At 38.8% G+C, this 17,077-nt stretch overlaps 1 protein-coding gene across 1 annotated transcript in view; it reads left to right on the forward strand.

The window, feature by feature from the left end:
- The window catches only part of ecpas (Ecm29 proteasome adaptor and scaffold), a 48,111-nt gene extending 31,239 nt beyond the window's left edge, over positions 1–16,872 (forward strand). The window contains exons 41-49 of the mRNA XM_051702864.1: positions 18–209; positions 471–682; positions 1,747–1,790; positions 1,926–2,118; positions 11,588–11,735; positions 11,939–12,044; positions 13,687–13,775; positions 13,867–13,938; positions 15,824–16,872. Of these exons, the coding sequence (XP_051558824.1) occupies positions 18–209; positions 471–682; positions 1,747–1,790; positions 1,926–2,118; positions 11,588–11,735; positions 11,939–12,044; positions 13,687–13,775; positions 13,867–13,938; positions 15,824–15,963 (1,196 nt within the window). The 3' untranslated portion in view covers positions 15,964–16,872. The remainder of the gene's footprint in view (positions 1–17; positions 210–470; positions 683–1,746; positions 1,791–1,925; positions 2,119–11,587; positions 11,736–11,938; positions 12,045–13,686; positions 13,776–13,866; positions 13,939–15,823) is intronic.
- The last annotated feature ends 205 nt before the right edge of the window (positions 16,873–17,077 follow it).

Consider the following 17,077-nt stretch of genomic DNA (forward strand, 5'->3'; position numbering starts at 1 on the left):
TTTTCTGTGACTTTTAGAGGCGCTGTATAAGTCGTCGTGTTGTCTGGTGGTTCATGCCATCAGTCATTACAGTCCTGATGTGCTGAAGGCTCATGCAGGAGTTGCTCTCCCGCTGGCATTTCTGGGCATGCACCAGGAGCCTGAGGAAGAGAAAGGAGAGAACTCTGAGGCCAACCTGTGGACTGAAGTCTGGCAGGAACACGTACCTGGTATGTTCCGATATATAACCCTTGGACAAAGATCTGTATAGAATTAATGGACAGATTTCTGCATATGATGTTATTATTTGTGGTGCTGAAGGTTTGGTGTCATTACTCATCCCTATAAGTCCCAGGTAGATACTGTATATTAAAGTGTGTGTGTAAATGGCTTAAAAAAGTGCACAACTCTTTAAAAAAGAAAAAAAAAAAAATTACGAATTTATCTTTATTTTGTGTGTGTGTGTATTTTGCATTCTCTCCTCTCTTTAGGCAGCTTTGGGGGAATCAGACTGTACATGACAGAGCTTATAGCCATTACTCAGAGGGCTCTGCAGTCTCAGTCCTGGAAGATGAAGGCTCAGGGTGCTGCTGCCATGGCATCTATAGCTAAGCAACAGACGGGCTCACTGGTTGCACCTCACCTGGGCATGGTGTTGAGTGCACTACTACAAGGTCTCGCAGGACGCACCTGGGCTGGGAAGGTGATACATCCCTCTTAAACATACAGACATACACACACTCCCTGATGAGGGACAGACATTATGCCCATGGGCAAGGACACGATAAAGGTGATGTGTGTCATTTTTTCAATATTACAGTGAGCAGAGACAAGTAATTCATTCACAGGTTGATTCCCCTGACTGGTCACCAGCTTACAGTTTGTTTTGGGTGCTGTGGCGCCCCATCATGGGATGCTGGTGTCCCCACTAGGCTTTTAAACTAGCTTAACCAGCTTTATCAGAAAAACAATGCTGGTCAACCAGCTTCACCAGCTAGGATTCGGTCCACTATCTATAACAGCACCAACCAGCATAAATTGCTTTTTAGTTAAGCTTTTTTTTAGTAGGATGGCTCTGGCACTATCAAAATGTTGCTCTGTTTGAGCATCTCGAGACAATTACATCACCTTTAAAGGAATATTCCGGGTTCAATACAAGTGAAGCTTAATCGACAGCATTTGTGGTTTAATGTTGATTACCTCACAAAAAAAAAAAAAAAAAGTTCGACTTCTTTTTCTTGGAAAAAAAGCATAAATTGAGGTGAAAGTGAATGGGGCCAATTTTTGGAGGGTTTAAAGGCAGAAATGTGAAGCTTATAATTTTATGAAAGCACTTCTATTAATTATTCTGTTATAACTCATTTATTATTTGAGTTGTAAAGTTTTCAGAATCTTAATTTTTAGTAATTTTAGATTTTGTTGACATTACATGGTCATGGCAACGAAGTTGTAAGTTTGGATATAACTTTACAGAGAAAAGGTTAGTAAGCGATTTTATCACACTGAAATCATGTTAACACACATTGTTTACGTCTTGTAGCTGTACATTTGAAACTGAGTATTTTAACGATTACAGATTGGCCCCCCATTCACTTCTGTTGTTGAGGAAAGACGAGTTGAAAATGTTTTGTGGTAATCAACATTATTCCACAAATGCTGTAGATTGAGCATAACTTGTATTGAACCTGGAAGTTTGTTTGAAATTGATTTCTTCTTTCTCTCTCTGTATTTTGTGGTCAATGAGTATAATGGCTTGTATCTCCTCAGGAAGAGCTGTTGAAAGCTGTTGGATCAGTAGTGTCCAAATGCAGGTTAGATGCCACTGTCTATTTCTTATTCTTGTGTGCATACACACAACAAGCACAAGAACACTGGAAATTTTCAATGGAAGGCAGAGTTTCTTTAATGTATATCGCTTTGTCTTGCAACATGTGATAAATGTGTAGTGTGGAGCTACAGAAGCCTGCAGTGGGTCAACCGACTGTGAGCGAGGTGCTGGATCTAGTGCTGAAGGAATGCAAGAAGGAGAATCTTCTTTATAAAATGGCAGCTTTGCGGAGTGCTGCAGACATCTTGGAGTCGACGCAGACGGATCGTTTTCAAGAAATCACTGAAGTCGTGCTTCCTCTCATCAGAAAGGTGCAGTTATCCACACATCTCTTTGTTAAAGCCACTCTGCCCAATTGAGTTAAGGCCATAGTATTCACCTTATGCGCCAGAGAATCCAGTCTATTGTTTTCTATATAGATGTCTGTGGTGTTGATGTCAAAGTGTAATTAGCTAGCGAAGTGGATTAACAGGTTAAAGAGTTGCCAAAAGTTATAAGTATTTTAAAGTGTTCGGGGGATGTCATAACAACTGGAAGCAGAGCGGAGAGTTTTTAAAACAAGAGTACTTCATTCATTAATCCACAAGATCTTCATGATTTGGACAGACTGATATTCTTCTGTGCTCATGAAACGCCAAGAGGTAACACAAAGTCATTAAAATATATCTGTAAGACACTTCTGACCATCTTCTCATATCATTTACCCATCATTATAGTTAAGGTGAGCAGATTTTTTGAGTGTTAAACCGGGATGGGGTGCTACTATATTTATACACACACATATACAGTTGAAGTCAGAAGTTTACATACACCTTAGCCAAATACATTTAAACTCAGTTTTTCACAATTCCTTACATTTAATCGTAGAAAACATTCCCTGTCTTAGGTCAGTTAGGATCACTACTTTATTTTAAGAATGTGAAATGTCAGAATAAATAGTAGAGAGAATGATTCATTTCAGCTTTTATTTCTTTCATCACATTCCCAGTGGGTCAGAAGTTTACACACACTTTGTTAGTATTTGGTAGCATTGCCTTTAAATTGTTTAACTTATGAAATGTTTTGGGTAGCCTTCCACAAGCTTCTCACAATAAGTTGCTGAACTTTTGGCTCATTCCTCCAGACAGAACTGGTGTAACTGAGTCAGGTTTTTAGGCCTCCTTGCTCACACATGCTTTTTCAGTTCTGCCCACAAATTTTCTATCGGATTGAGGTCAGGGCTTTGTGAAAGTCAATACCTTGACTTTGTTGTTCTTAAGCCATTTTGCCACAACTTTGGAGGTATGCTTGTGGTCATTGTCCATTTGGAAGACCCATTTATGCCCGAGCTTTAACTTCCTGGCTGATGTCTTGAGATGTTGCTTCAATATATCCTCATAATTTTCCTTCCTCATGATGCCCTCTATTTTTTGAAATGCACCAGTCCCTCCTGCAGCAAAGCACCCCCTCAACATGATGCTGTCACCACCATGCTTCATGGTTGAGATGGTGTTCTTCGGCTTGCAAACCTCACCTTTTTCTTCCAAACATAACGATGGTCATTATGGCCAAACAGTTACATTTTTGTTTCATTAGACCAGAGGACATTTCTCCAAAAAGTAAGATCTTTGTCCCCATGTGCACATGCAAACTGTAGTTTGGCTTTTTTATGGTGGTTTTGGAGCAGTGGCTTTTTCCTTGTTGAGCAGCCTTTCAGATTATGTCGATATAGGGCTTGTTTTACTGTGGATGTAGATACTACTGTTTTCTCCAGCATCTTCACAAGGTCCTTTGCTGTTGTTCTGGGATTGATTTCGACTTTTCGCACCAAACTACATTAATCTCTAGGAGACAGAATGCATCTCCTTCCTGAGTGGTATGATGGCTGCGTGGTCCCATGGTGATTATACTTGCATACTATTGTTTGTACAGATGAACATGGTACCTTCAGGTGTTTGGAAATTGCTCCCAAGGATGAACCAGACTTGTGGAGGTCCACAACTTTTTTTTTTCTGAGGTCTTGGCTGATTTCTTTTGATTTTCCCATGATGTCAAGCAAAGAGGCACTGAGTTTGAAGGTAGGCCTTAAAATACATCCACAGGTACACCTCCAATTCAGTACACCTCCTATCAGAAGCTAATTGTCTAAAGGCTTGACGATCATTTTCGGGAATTTTCCAAGCTGCTTAAAGGCACAGTTAACTTAGTGTATGTAAACCTCTGACCCACTGGAATTGTGATATAGTCAATTAAAAGTGAAACAATCTGTCTGTAAACAATTGTTGGAAAAATTACTCGTGTCATGCACAAATTAGATGTCCTAAACGACTTGCCAAAATTATAGTTTGCTCATATTAAATGTGGAGTGGTTAAAAAATGAGTTTTAATGACTTCAACCTAAGTGTATGTAAACTTCTGTCTTCAGCTGTACATGTGACAGTGTATGTTTTATTTTATATCCCACTTACAACTATTTTAATCACATTTAAGCCTTTTTTTTTCTTTCAGATTAACAATTTTTTATTGATTCACATATATGAACACCATAAAACAAAACATATATACACAGAATCAATCTTAACCCCCACAATTACCCCTCCCAATCCTACCCTGACCCCAACAACATCACAGTGGTCTCAAATGATATAGACACATGCACAAAAAAAAATAGATAAATAATAAAAAATAATTATAATAATAATCACATATCCATTAATAACACACAACCGCCCCATTTCTCCACGAACATGTTGTACCTCCCCATTCTTCTAAATGCCCCTTCCTCAAAGGCCGCAACCCTTCCTATCTCCGAGCACCACTCCTGAAAAGAGACTGCTCCAGCCAACCTCCAGCCCCTTAAAATGATCTGCCTGGTGATCATGACACTGGTTAAGACCCAACTCTTTATGTGTCTACTTTCAATGTCGATGACCGCCCCATCGCCCAAGATACAGAGTCTGGGGCAAAATGATACCTGAGTGCCTAACACATCGCACACCAGACTCTGAACCTTTAACCAAAACTTCTGTATCTCAACACACGCCCAAAAGACATGGGTTATGTCTCCGTCCTCTGATTGGCATCGCCAGCAGGTGGGTGTGTCTTTAAGACAAAGCCTATACAATTTAGAGGGGCTTCAATAGAACTGATGTAAAATCTTGAATTGTATAAGGCGCACCCTTGCGTCTCTAGATGCAGTTATGGTTTTTAGAATCCTAGCCCACACTTCCTCCAATTCCAAGTTTAAATCTTTCTCCCATAATCTTTTGAGAGTGGTCGAGGCTCCGTCTCCCAGACCCTGATGCATCATGACCTTTTCCAAAAGCAGTGATCACCTCTCCTAGAGTATCTGCTGCTTTAGGTGGGTGTATCCTATTCCTAAAAATAGTACAGAGCAAGTGGCTCAGCTGTAGATACCTAAAAAATCTGGGGAGATCTGGGGATCCCAAAATGTTGAACCAAATTTTCAAAGGATCTCAACACACTACTTTCAGATAGGTCACCGAGTATATTAACCCCCCTCACAATCCACTCTGACCAACAGAAAGGGGACTTATTAATGCATAGTTTGGGGTTTAGCCATAAGCTCGACACAACATTTAGATAAATATCTGAATTAAACACTCTGGACACTTTTGTCCATACCGAGTACAAATGTGAAATAACAGGGTGTAATTTAAATTCTCTGGTTAGATTGATAGAAAGGCTTTGCAATGGCAAAATAGGGGCAAGAACTTCCTGTTCAATACAGAACCAGGGAGGGGCTCTTTCAGGAGGAAGCGACCAATGAGCCAAATGTCTGAGACCGAACACATAATAACAAAACAAAAAATCTTGGGTAGGCCTAGCCCACCTTTGTCAATCAGCCTATGCCGCTTACTAAAATGTAATCTGGGGCTCTTACCATTCCAAATGAAGGACTTCGCTATGCTCTCAAATTGCTTGAAATAAGAGAGGGGGACATCTATAGGGAGTGACTGTATCAGGTAGTTGAATTTTGGAATACAGTTCATTTTAATAACATTAACCTTCACAATCATCGATAAATGTAATGAAGCCCACCTGTCCACATCGCTCGAAAACCTTTTTATTAAAGGGTCAAAATTAACTAACTAAATCAGACAAATATGCTGGGAATAAAATACCCAAATACTTAATACCGTGTTTGGGCCACTGGAAGGCGCCCATCTGGAAGGCCGTTACTGGACAGTACACTGTCAGAGCCAAAGCTTCGGATTTAGACCAGTTGACTTTGTATCCTGAGAACTTGGAAAAGTAATTAATAATTCTGTGGAGGCAAGGCATAGATCTAGTAGGGTCAGAGACGAATAATAAAATATCATCTACGTAAAGCAGAAGCTTATGCGCCACACCTGCCACCACCACCCCTGGAAAATAATCCTCTTTTCGTATCGTGGCTGCTAATGGTTCCAGGGCAAGACAGAACAATAAAGGGGAAAGAGGGCAACCCTGCCGAGTGCCCCTATTCAGAGTAAAATAATCTGAAATTAATCCACTTGTTTGTACTGCTGCTACAGGGTGTCTATAAAGTAACTTGATCCAACCAATAAACGTACTCCCAAACCAATACATTTCCAAAATCTTAAAAAGATAATCCCATTCTACCATATCAAGCGCCTATTCGGCGTCAAGTGAGATGGCAGCGATCGGAGTCTGATCATTTGCCATTGACCACATGATATTGATGAAACACTTAATGTTATCAGAAGAGCTACGACCCCAAATAAACCCCACTTGATCTGTATGTATAAGAGATGTCATAACTTAAATCGATTAGCCAGAAATTGACAAAAATTTTACATCTAGCTGGATCAGGGAAATTGGACGGTAACTTTTACACTCGCTTGGATCTTTGTCCTTTTTAAGAATCAGACTGATCCGGGCTTGTGTCATGGTTGGCGGAAGCTTTCCATTCTTTAATAATTCTGTATAAACTTCTAACAAAAGTGGAGCTAGTTCTGTAGCATAAGATCTAAAAAAATTCAGCAGCAAAACCATCTGGCCCCAAAGCCTTGCCCGTAGATAAGGCCTTAATTACATCGTCAAGTTCCTCCAAGGTTATCTCAGAATCAAGATAATTTTTTTCATCAATTTAGGGAGGTCTAATGGTTCCACAAAGTTTCTAATATCTTCATCAGTAGACAAAGACGTGGAACTATAAAGATCAAGGTAGAACTCTTTAAAGGCGTTATTAATATCAATGGCTGAGGTACATATTTCACCACCAGCAGATTTCACTGAGGAATGGTAGAAAAAGACTATCTCTGCTTTATATATCTAGCCAAAATCTTCTCTTTCAGTCTTGCCCTGAATAACCAAAACTCCATTTTCCACAACAAAATAGTATTATATCTGTATTTCAATCGGGTCAATTCTCTGAGGCCATCAGCTCATATATTCCCTTCCAACTCCACAAGTTCTCGTGCTTTGGATTTTTTGATGAATGAGGCACACTGTATGAGCCGACCCCTAAGAATCACCTTGAGTGCCTCCCAAGCCACGCCCACAGAGGATACTGAGGACCAGTTGGTCTCCATATAAACATTGATTTCAGTCTTTAACATTTGTTGGAAATCAGGATTTTGCAAAAGGGATACATTAAAGCGCCAGCTGTATGATTTATTTTTCTCCATATGTGGCAACACCTCTAAACTCACCAGGGCATGATCTGAGACTAAGATGTTTCCAATTGAGCAATCAACAACAGATGAAATGAGGGATTTAGATATAAAATTAAAAAAAATCTATTCTTGAATAAATCTTATGGACTGATTAAAAGAATGTATAGTCTCTAAAAGATGGGTTCAAAAGTCACCAAATATGACTGCAAGACCAAGATTTTTACACATCCTGTGAAGCATCAATGTTGCTCTAGGGGGCTTGCACACTTGCTTCACTATGATCAAGGACTGAGTCCATCAAAAGATTAAAGTCTCCTGCCAATATTATATCATGAGGGGTGCCAGCGGCTTGCAACATCCCTTCAAGATCTATAAAAAAAGCCCTGATCATCAGTGTTAGGTGTGTAAATATTAGCCAAAACCAACCTTTGCCCCTGAATTTCTGCTAAAACAATAATGACTCTTCCTAATTTATCTTTAATCTGTTTGAGACATTTGAATTGTAGATGTTTACTTATCAATGTAATGACTCCCCTGCTCTTACTTGAGCCAGCACCAAAGAAAATATGTCCACCCCATATCTTCCCAAATTTTTCAGCTTCCTGTGAGGAAAGATGAGTTTCTTGAAGAAACACTATTTCATATTTCTTATGCTTAAGAAAAGAAATAACCTTCCTTCTTTTTATGGGGTGCCCCAACCCATTCACATACCACGTGGAGAAAGATAACCCACTCATATTAACATTTGACATTTTGATATAATAGAATAAATAAATTGTGCATCAAAAACAAGATTACAAAGACCACATTTCAACATTTGTGCAGCAATTAAACCCCAAACTCCCCCCCGAACCAAACAAACAGAAAAAAGAAAAATGTGCGCATTAACCCCGCACACAACAGCGCCAACTCTCTAAACTCAAAAGGTCCATGTACGCCTACGAGAGCCCCCGTGACAACTTTGCCATAAGATTGCTGAAGTCCGGTGCTTCTGCACAACTTTTGTGAGGCAAAATTACATTACAGAAAATACTTCATAAAACAAACCTCAGCCGGTAGGTAGAATAAACACAAAGAACGTGTAGATTCATTCACAGAACTGTCTCGAAGGTGTGTTCCTCCACAAAACAAATTTCAGCACCAAAAAGAAAACATGAGTGAGCAGGCAAAACACATTTATTTCTTATGGGATTCATATTCAACTGTAGATTATCACAGAATGGCACAATCATAACAAAACATGGCAACAAAGAAAAAAATGAAATGACCCCTGTTCAAATGTCTGTATACCCTTAGTTCTTAATACTGTGTATTGCCCCCTTTAGCATCAATGACAGCGTGCAGTCTTTTGTAATAGTTGTCTATGAGGCCCCAAATTCTTGCAGATGGTATAGCTACCCATTCGTCTTGGCAAAATGCCTCCAGGTCATGCAGAGTGTTTGGTCATCTTGCATGGACCGCACGTTTGAGATCTCCCCAGAGTGGCTCGATGATATTAAGGTCAGGAGACTGATGGCCACTCCAGAACCTTCACCTTTTTCCTGCTTTAACCACTGGAGGGTCAACTTGGCCTTGTGCTTAGGGTCATTGTCGTGCTGGAAAGCCCAAGAATGTCCCATGTGCAGCTTTCGTGCAGAAGAATGCAAATTGTCTGCCAGTATTTTCTGATAACATGCTGCATTCATCTTGCCATCAATTTTCACAAGATTCCCAGTGCCTTTAGAGCTCACACACCCCCAAAACATCAGTGAGCCAACACCATGCTTCACAGTGGGGATGGTATTCTTTTCACTTTAGGCCTTGTTGACCCCTCTCCAAACATAGTGCTTATGGTTGTGACCATAAAGCTCTATTTTGGTCTCGTCACTCCAAATTACAGTGTGCCAGAAGATGTGAGGTGTGTCAAGGTGTTGTCGGGCATATTGTAACTGGGCTTTTTTTATGGCATTGGCGCAGTAAAAGCTTCTTTCTGGCAACTCGACCATGCAGCACATTTTTGTTCAAGTATTGCTGTATCGTGCTCGTTGAAACAACCAAACCGTCTTTTTCCAGAGCAGCCTGTATTTCTCCTGAGGTTACCTGTGGGTTTTTCTTTGTATACCGAACAATTCTTCTGGCAGTTGTGGCTGAAATCTTTCTTGGTCTACTTGACCATGGCTTGGTATCAAGAGATCCCCGAATTTTCCACTTCTTAATAAGTGATTGAACAGTACTGACTGGCATTGTCAAGGCTTTGGATATCTTTTTATATCCTTTTCCATCTTTATAAAGTTCCATTACCTTGTTACACAGGTCTTTTGACAGTTCTTTTCTGCTCCCCATGGCTCAGTATCTAGCCTGCTCAGTGCATCCATGTGAGAGCTAACAAACTCATTGACTGTTTATACACAGACACTAAATGCAATTTAAAAATAAACAGGTGTGGGAAATTAACCTTTAATTGCCATTTTAACCTGTCTGTGTCACCTTGTGTGTCTGTAACAAGGCCAAACATTCAAGGGTATGTAAACTTTTGATCAGGGCCATTTGGGTGATTTCTGTTATCATTATGATTTAAAAAAAGAGTCAAACAACTATGTGATAATTAATGGCTTCATATGTTCACTATCCTTAAATAAAAGACAGTTTTTTTGCAGGATCAGTCATATTTTCAAAATCAATGCCAAAATTTCACAATTTCTGCCAGGGTATGCAAACTTCTAAGCACAACTGTGTGTGTGTGTGTGTGTATGTATATGTGTGTGTGTATATATATATATATATATATATATATATATATATATATATATATATATACACACACACACACACACACACACACACACATACGTACATAAAATAATTTAAAAAAAAGCCGTTCAGTTTTCTCGGACAGTCAAATGAGTGTTCAGTGAGCCGGATGTTAATGAGTGCATCAGATGACGTAATCCTCCCAATGTCCTGCAAAAATACTCCACAAAACAAACTCCAGCTGACAGGAGGCATAAGCCCAAAGAACGAGCAGATTCATCCACAACTGTCCCGAAGGAGTATTATTCCACAAAACAAACTCCAGCCGATAGGTGGAGCCAGCACAAAAAGAAACAAAACAGGTGTCCCAGTTCCTCAGACAGGCAATAGTGTATTGAGTGAATCAAATTCACTCGAAGGCCACATAAAAAAACACACCATGACTTCCTCAGGCCGTCAACTTTATAAAAGACGTTCGCTTGTTGTGGACATATAGATATTTTGCGGCCATCCTTGGTATCCATTCTCAATCTGGCCGGGAACTTCAGTGTAAAAGCGAACTTCCGTTGATGTAAGAGTTTCTTGAAGGAGTGTTATTACACCAAACAAACTCCAACCGTTAGGCAGTACCAACACAAACATAAACAAAAAATGGTGCCCAGCTTCCTCAGACAGCCAAGGGTAAGTACAGCGAGTCATTCCACTCTGGAGCCACATGAGAAACACCAAATGGCTTACTCACCCAATGTTTCTATGAAGGACAGTGCTTGCTTGGGACATGTAAATACTTTGTGGCCATCCTTGTTATCTGTTCTCAATTTGGCCGGAAACATCAGAGCAAATGCGATCTTCCGTTGATGCATTCCTTGAATCGATCATGTTTCTTTCTTGTCGAATTCGCAAAGTCCGGGAACAAGAAAATGTTGTGATTCTTCCAAGAAAGCTTTCCTTTGCTCCTTGCCTCGCGTAACACAAGATCTTTATCGGATGATCTGAGAAATTTGGCCAGAATTGGCCAGCGGATCTCCGAGCCAGGACTCTGTGAGCTCGCTCGATTTCCAGCTGTGGCCTGTTATGTCGAGCAGACTCGGGAAGAGATCGTCTAGGAATTTCACCATATCTCTGCCCTCCTCATGCTCAGGAATTCCAACAATTTGCACATTATTCCTCCTACCGCGGTTCTCAAGGTCTTCCAGCTTTTCAAAAACGTGTTGTAAATCTGTAATTTACAAAAGAGTATACTTTGAAAGGCAGAGTGCTCGACTGTGTGTGAGATGACCCGGAACGTGGAAAAAATTATTATACTTATAGATGGTGACAGTATTTCTGAAAGATTTTGGTGATGATTTTAGGGGTGGCCTATACATTCTCTACTTGGTTGTGGGATGATTTTGTGTGTGTTTTTTGTATATAATTATTTTTTTTATAGAATCAGCCAGCTGGCTCTAGTGCTGGTTCCCCGAGGCATGATGATGATGATGATGAAGAAGCTAAAGTTCATGAGTTGCAGACAGAACTTCTGCTGTGTGCATTTGAAACGCTTGGAAAAGCCTGGCCTAAAACCATCCATACACAAAGTAAGTCTCTTTCTCTCTCTCTCTCTCTCTCTCTCTCACACACACACACTCACACACACACACACACACACAAAGGCTTGGCCTAAAACAGTGAAAAGTCCTAGTCACACTGAATTAAGCATATATATTTTATATAGAATCCGTGCATTCCTATGGACCTATTTCACCCCAGGGATGAAAACTTTTTTTTCTTGTTGTTGCAGATCAGTTCCAGGTTGAGGTTTGTAGTGTAATGTGTGATAGACTGAAGTTGAGCACATGGAGGGTCCAACTGGGAGTTCTGCGTGCCATGAAGGTCTTCTTTCAGAGGTACAGTATGCTTAGACCAAAAACACTGGAGTATTTGTAAAAAATCATGCCTTGTTCATGGATAAAAGGTCATCCTGAATGGAAATATACATATATTATTTGGAATATCATGTAATTTAATTATCATCTACTAATTTCTGAACATATACAAGTGTATTTTTAAACTAGATTTGCATTTCCTGGTGGAAATATCAGTGCTTACATGGAGGAAAATAAGTTTTGGTAAAATAATTAGAAAAATTATAAACCTGAATATAGATTGGAAGTGAGCAAGCAATGCGGTGGATCAAAACTGAATCGCTCCGGTTATAATCAGCGAAGCTGTCCACACTGAAAGCGAACATCGACTTGTAGACTGCTTTGTTGATTATAAAGGAAGTGATTTAGTTATGTTTTGCGACACATCGCATGGGTCAATGATGTGACACCTGAAATGATTAAAAAATACATAAAAAAATGCAATTCATACTAAACAATTACTTAAATCCAACTCTACAATGATGAATATGTTTTCAATTTCTGAGTTCAAAGTCATTTTTATATTTTTCTGGGGCTTAAAGAAATATTCCGGGTTCAATACAAGTTAAGCTCAATTGGCAGCATTTGTGGCATAATATTGATTACCACAAAAATTTATTTTGTCTTGCCCCTCCTTTTCTTTGAAAAAAAAAAAAAAAACTGGGTTCCAGGGAGGCACTTGCAATGGAAGTGAATGGGGGCCAATTTTTAAACATTAAAATACTCAATGTTTTAAAGGTACAGCCACAAGACGTAAACTATATCTGTGTTATCATGATTTTAGTGTGATAAAATCCCTAACCTTTTCTGTGTAAAGTTATACCCAAATTTTACAACTTCATTGCCATGACAATGTAATGTCAGAAAACCCTAAAATGACAAAAAAATTACGATTTAAACAACTTTACAGCTCAAATAACACATGAATTTTAACAGAACAATTACTGTAAGTGCTTTTATAAAATTATAAGATTCACATTTCTGCCTTTAAATTCTCCAAAAATTGGCCCCATTCACTTCCATTGTAAGTCCTTCACTGTAACCTCGATTTTTGACTCGTCAAAATTCATTTTTGTGATAATCAGCATTATGCCACAAATGCTGTCTATTGAGCTTAACTTGTATTGAACCTGGAATATTTCTTTAAAGTTAAAAAGTGTCATGTGGTGTAACTAAAAAAAAAAAAAAATCAAAGTCTCATTAAAAGCTGATATTCTCAAAAAATTAATGTTGGCACGAGTAATGCAAAATAATCTTCTATTAATATATATATATATATATATATATATATATATATATATATATATATATTTTTTTTTTTTTTTTTATAAAAGCAGTGAAAGTTGTTTTTAAATTAGATTTGAAAAACTTTTTTTCCACCAAATCAGTCATCTTGTGTAACCAAAATATTGGACACAAAGATTACATTTCTATAAACTTGACGTGTTTTAAACTAGATTTTTAAAAGATTTCTCATTTTAACACATCAGACCACCTTTTTTATCAATGTCCCCTGTACAAGGGTTTTACTTTTAAACTCACAGCATGTGTAGATTATACATTTATTTAATAGCAGCCTTTTGTGACTTGATAATTGCTAATAAATAATGTATGTGTGATGTAGGTTGCTGCTGTTGAATATAGAGCAGAAGAATGCTTCCCTTCTGACTGAGATGTTGTCAGAAACCTGCACTGCCCTGGCATCACCACTAGGTGGAGTTTCTCATAAAGATAAAATCAATTCTTACATTACTATTTTTTCATTCATATAAAGCTCATGAGAATCATTCTTTTCTTCATACAGAAAACAAAAGTTATTCATCAGTAAGAACAGATGCCTTGGCCGTAGTTGAACTTCTTTTGAAGAGGATTGAAGGTAGCGTTGTTTTGCTCTGACATTCATATCCTGATTTATGAAGAAACTAGTTATTCAATGCAACAGTAGTTTCATGAATCAGGTGTGAATATTCAGTTGAATACAAGTTAATCATTATTGATAGCATTTTGACCATACAGTGCTGCTCTACAATATAACCAGGGTTCCCACGCAACCTGGAAAACCTGGAATTTTGCAATGCAGTTTTCCAGTCATGAAAAAGTCACGGAAAATGCATCCTGGAAAATATTTTAGTGTAATAAAACTTTGTCTGTGTCACTAACATGGTAACGATCAGGACTAGGGATAGGTGTCAAATACACACATTCTTATATTTTTGTCTGTGCTGGCGGCTGTGCATTGTGAAACAACATCAGCTGTTGACTGTGCATTCTCTGCTCATCTGCTCTCAACTCTGTTTTACTCTGACGAAATAGTAAGTGTTGATATAGTGCAACATATGATTTTTTTTTTTCCATTTGAACATGGGTGGTGTTAACTACACACATTTGAGTTGTAAACTTCAGACAATGACAACGGATAGGGCGCTGATTTAAAAAAATAATTATTCACACTACCACCCCTGGAGTCACGAGTTCAAATCCAGGCGTGCTGAGTGACTCCAGCCAGGTCTCCTAAGCAACCAAATTGGCCCGGTTGCTAGGGAGGGTAGAGTCACATGGGGTAACCTCCTCATGGTCGTGATTAGTGGTTCGCGCTCTCGGTTGGGCGCGTGGTGAGTTGTGCGTGGATGCAGCAGAGAATAGTGTGGGCCTCCACACATGCTACGTCTCCGCAGTAACGCACTCAACAAGCCACATGATAAGATGCACGAATTGACGGTTTCAGACGCAGAGGCAACTGAGATTCGTCCTCCGCCACCCGGATTGAGGCAAGTCACTACGCCACCACGAGGACCTAGAGAGCATTGGGAATTTGGCATTCCAAATTGAGGAGAAAAGGGGAGAAAATCACAACAACAACAAAATTATTCACACCCTGAAGTGGTAGTGTGGTGATGCGGCCTTTACACCTCGGGGTGGAAATTCATTTTCAATAATTCAATGATTGGAGTCCGCGGTAACCACATGTAGGGTGAAAACATGCATGGAATCACGGAATACAGTCATAAAAATTGGCATTAGCTATAAAACGCAGAATTTCATGAATTTGAAATATTTGGGACAAAAATTAATGTTTGAATGCACAATTAATCAAAATAAAATTGCGATATGTCTTAATGTGATTAATAAACCACAAAAGGCTGTGATTTAATTAAATAAATATATAGTCTGCTTGTGCTGCGCACTTCAAAATGAATGTGTGAAGCCGGCTGCTAATGCGCTGAAAACAGTTTATCATGATCATCACATGATCTCTGCATGTGTGTGTAGTAGATTACAGAGAGCCAAGTAATCTGAAGCGCATGGCACATACTGACTACATATTTATTGAATAAAATCACAGCTTTTTGGGGTTTAATAATCACAGTGGGTTTTGTAGCGAAATGCTTATCCGGAGGTGAGAAACTACCGTCAATTTACCGCTTGATTTAAATGGACGTGTAAAATGGGGAAAAAATACTAACATTTTACTACTGTATAGTAATGCAATGTTCATTTTAATAATAACAATGAAATTTGTTGTAATGATGTAATAACGTTTAAAGCAATATCTCACATTTGTGATGTTTTGTTGTGCAGCACTTCATTTTACATACTGAGGTTTGAGTCAAAATTATTTGCTGTGATACCCGAATGCATGCCAGCTTGTATTCAACCTGGAATATTCCTTTTATCCTTTTAAATGTTTTGTCTGAAATATTAAGGACATTTTTGTAAGTGGGGTAAAATCCTCTCACTATTTTTGTGTGTGTGCGTTTTAGAGAGCGATCAATGGGAGTGTCTGTCTGAGAGGAGCCGGCAACAGCTTCAGCGTTCTTTAGCTACCATGGAAACAGACAGTCGTCCGGAACTTAAGGAGAAAGCCCAGACAATGAGAAGAAAAATACAGGCCCTGCCATGAATAACCTGACGGTTTATTCGTTAATATGCACCATAAATTACAGTTGAACACAAGCACACATACTATGCCATAATATCTACACTTCATTTAAATACAACATTTCATTGTCTGCCATAAATCATTTCTCAAGTATGAACAATCTGTTCTTAATGAATCATACAGAGGCTGCCACACAGAACTTAACCAATGTGCAAAGACTACATCCAGAAATTCAAATTTTTAAAATCACAGAATCAGAATTTGTAAAGTCTGTTAATATGTTGGCAGATATGTTAACAAATAATTTTCTAGGTTCGCTGAGACATTTTTGTTTTTTTGTCCTCAGCCTTTTTGGCTCCTTTTAACCTTGCATTTGGAAAAAGACTCCGTATGTGCCGTGTAAGAATGCATCATGTCTGTTGTGCTATAGTTACTGACAAGGGGGTGTTACCTCCTCCCCATCCCCCCTGGAAACTACGCCCCTGGCTACTGAAAATCATGGAGATTATGTATCAAAAGAGTTGTTGCACATATGAAACTGCTTGTGGCAGAGGCATTAGAATCTGTTTTGTTTATGAAAACAGAAACTGCCTGTGTACATCATATATAATGACTTTGGCCTTCAAGATGTGGTGTGACTACTGCAGTTTGCTAAGATGTAAACCCCCTCCAGTTTGCTTAAGAAATTCTCCCATCATTAAGGCACATACTGTGTGAAATTGGATGATTGAAAACTATCTACAGAGAGTTGCCCTCATCCATTGAGTGCTGTTAGAAGTAACAGGAAGTGAAGCAGAAAGAACAATGAGCTGTCAATACTGAATGGGACTTTGGATAAAAATTGTATTATTTTCTAATGAGGGTTGGTTTAGAGGTATTAAGTGTGTATTAATGGGAGGTTTGTAAAATAAACTAAATTGAAACCTTAAACCTGCCTTTGTCCATGTTTGCGTGTGTGAAAAATAAAAATTCTCTTAAAATATACTCTTCCTCATGCCATCCCAGATGTGTCTTTCTTCTGCTGAACAAAAAGTATAGACCAAATAAAGACCAAAATATAACTACTTTTCACTGTACATCTTGACACAGTCTCCTTGATGATCATGATTTCAAGCTCGATTACACTTCCTATAGT

The sequence above is a fragment of the Myxocyprinus asiaticus genome, chromosome 7 (genome assembly GCF_019703515.2).
Source record: "Myxocyprinus asiaticus isolate MX2 ecotype Aquarium Trade chromosome 7, UBuf_Myxa_2, whole genome shotgun sequence".
NCBI classification, from domain to species: domain Eukaryota; kingdom Metazoa; phylum Chordata; class Actinopteri; order Cypriniformes; family Catostomidae; genus Myxocyprinus; species Myxocyprinus asiaticus.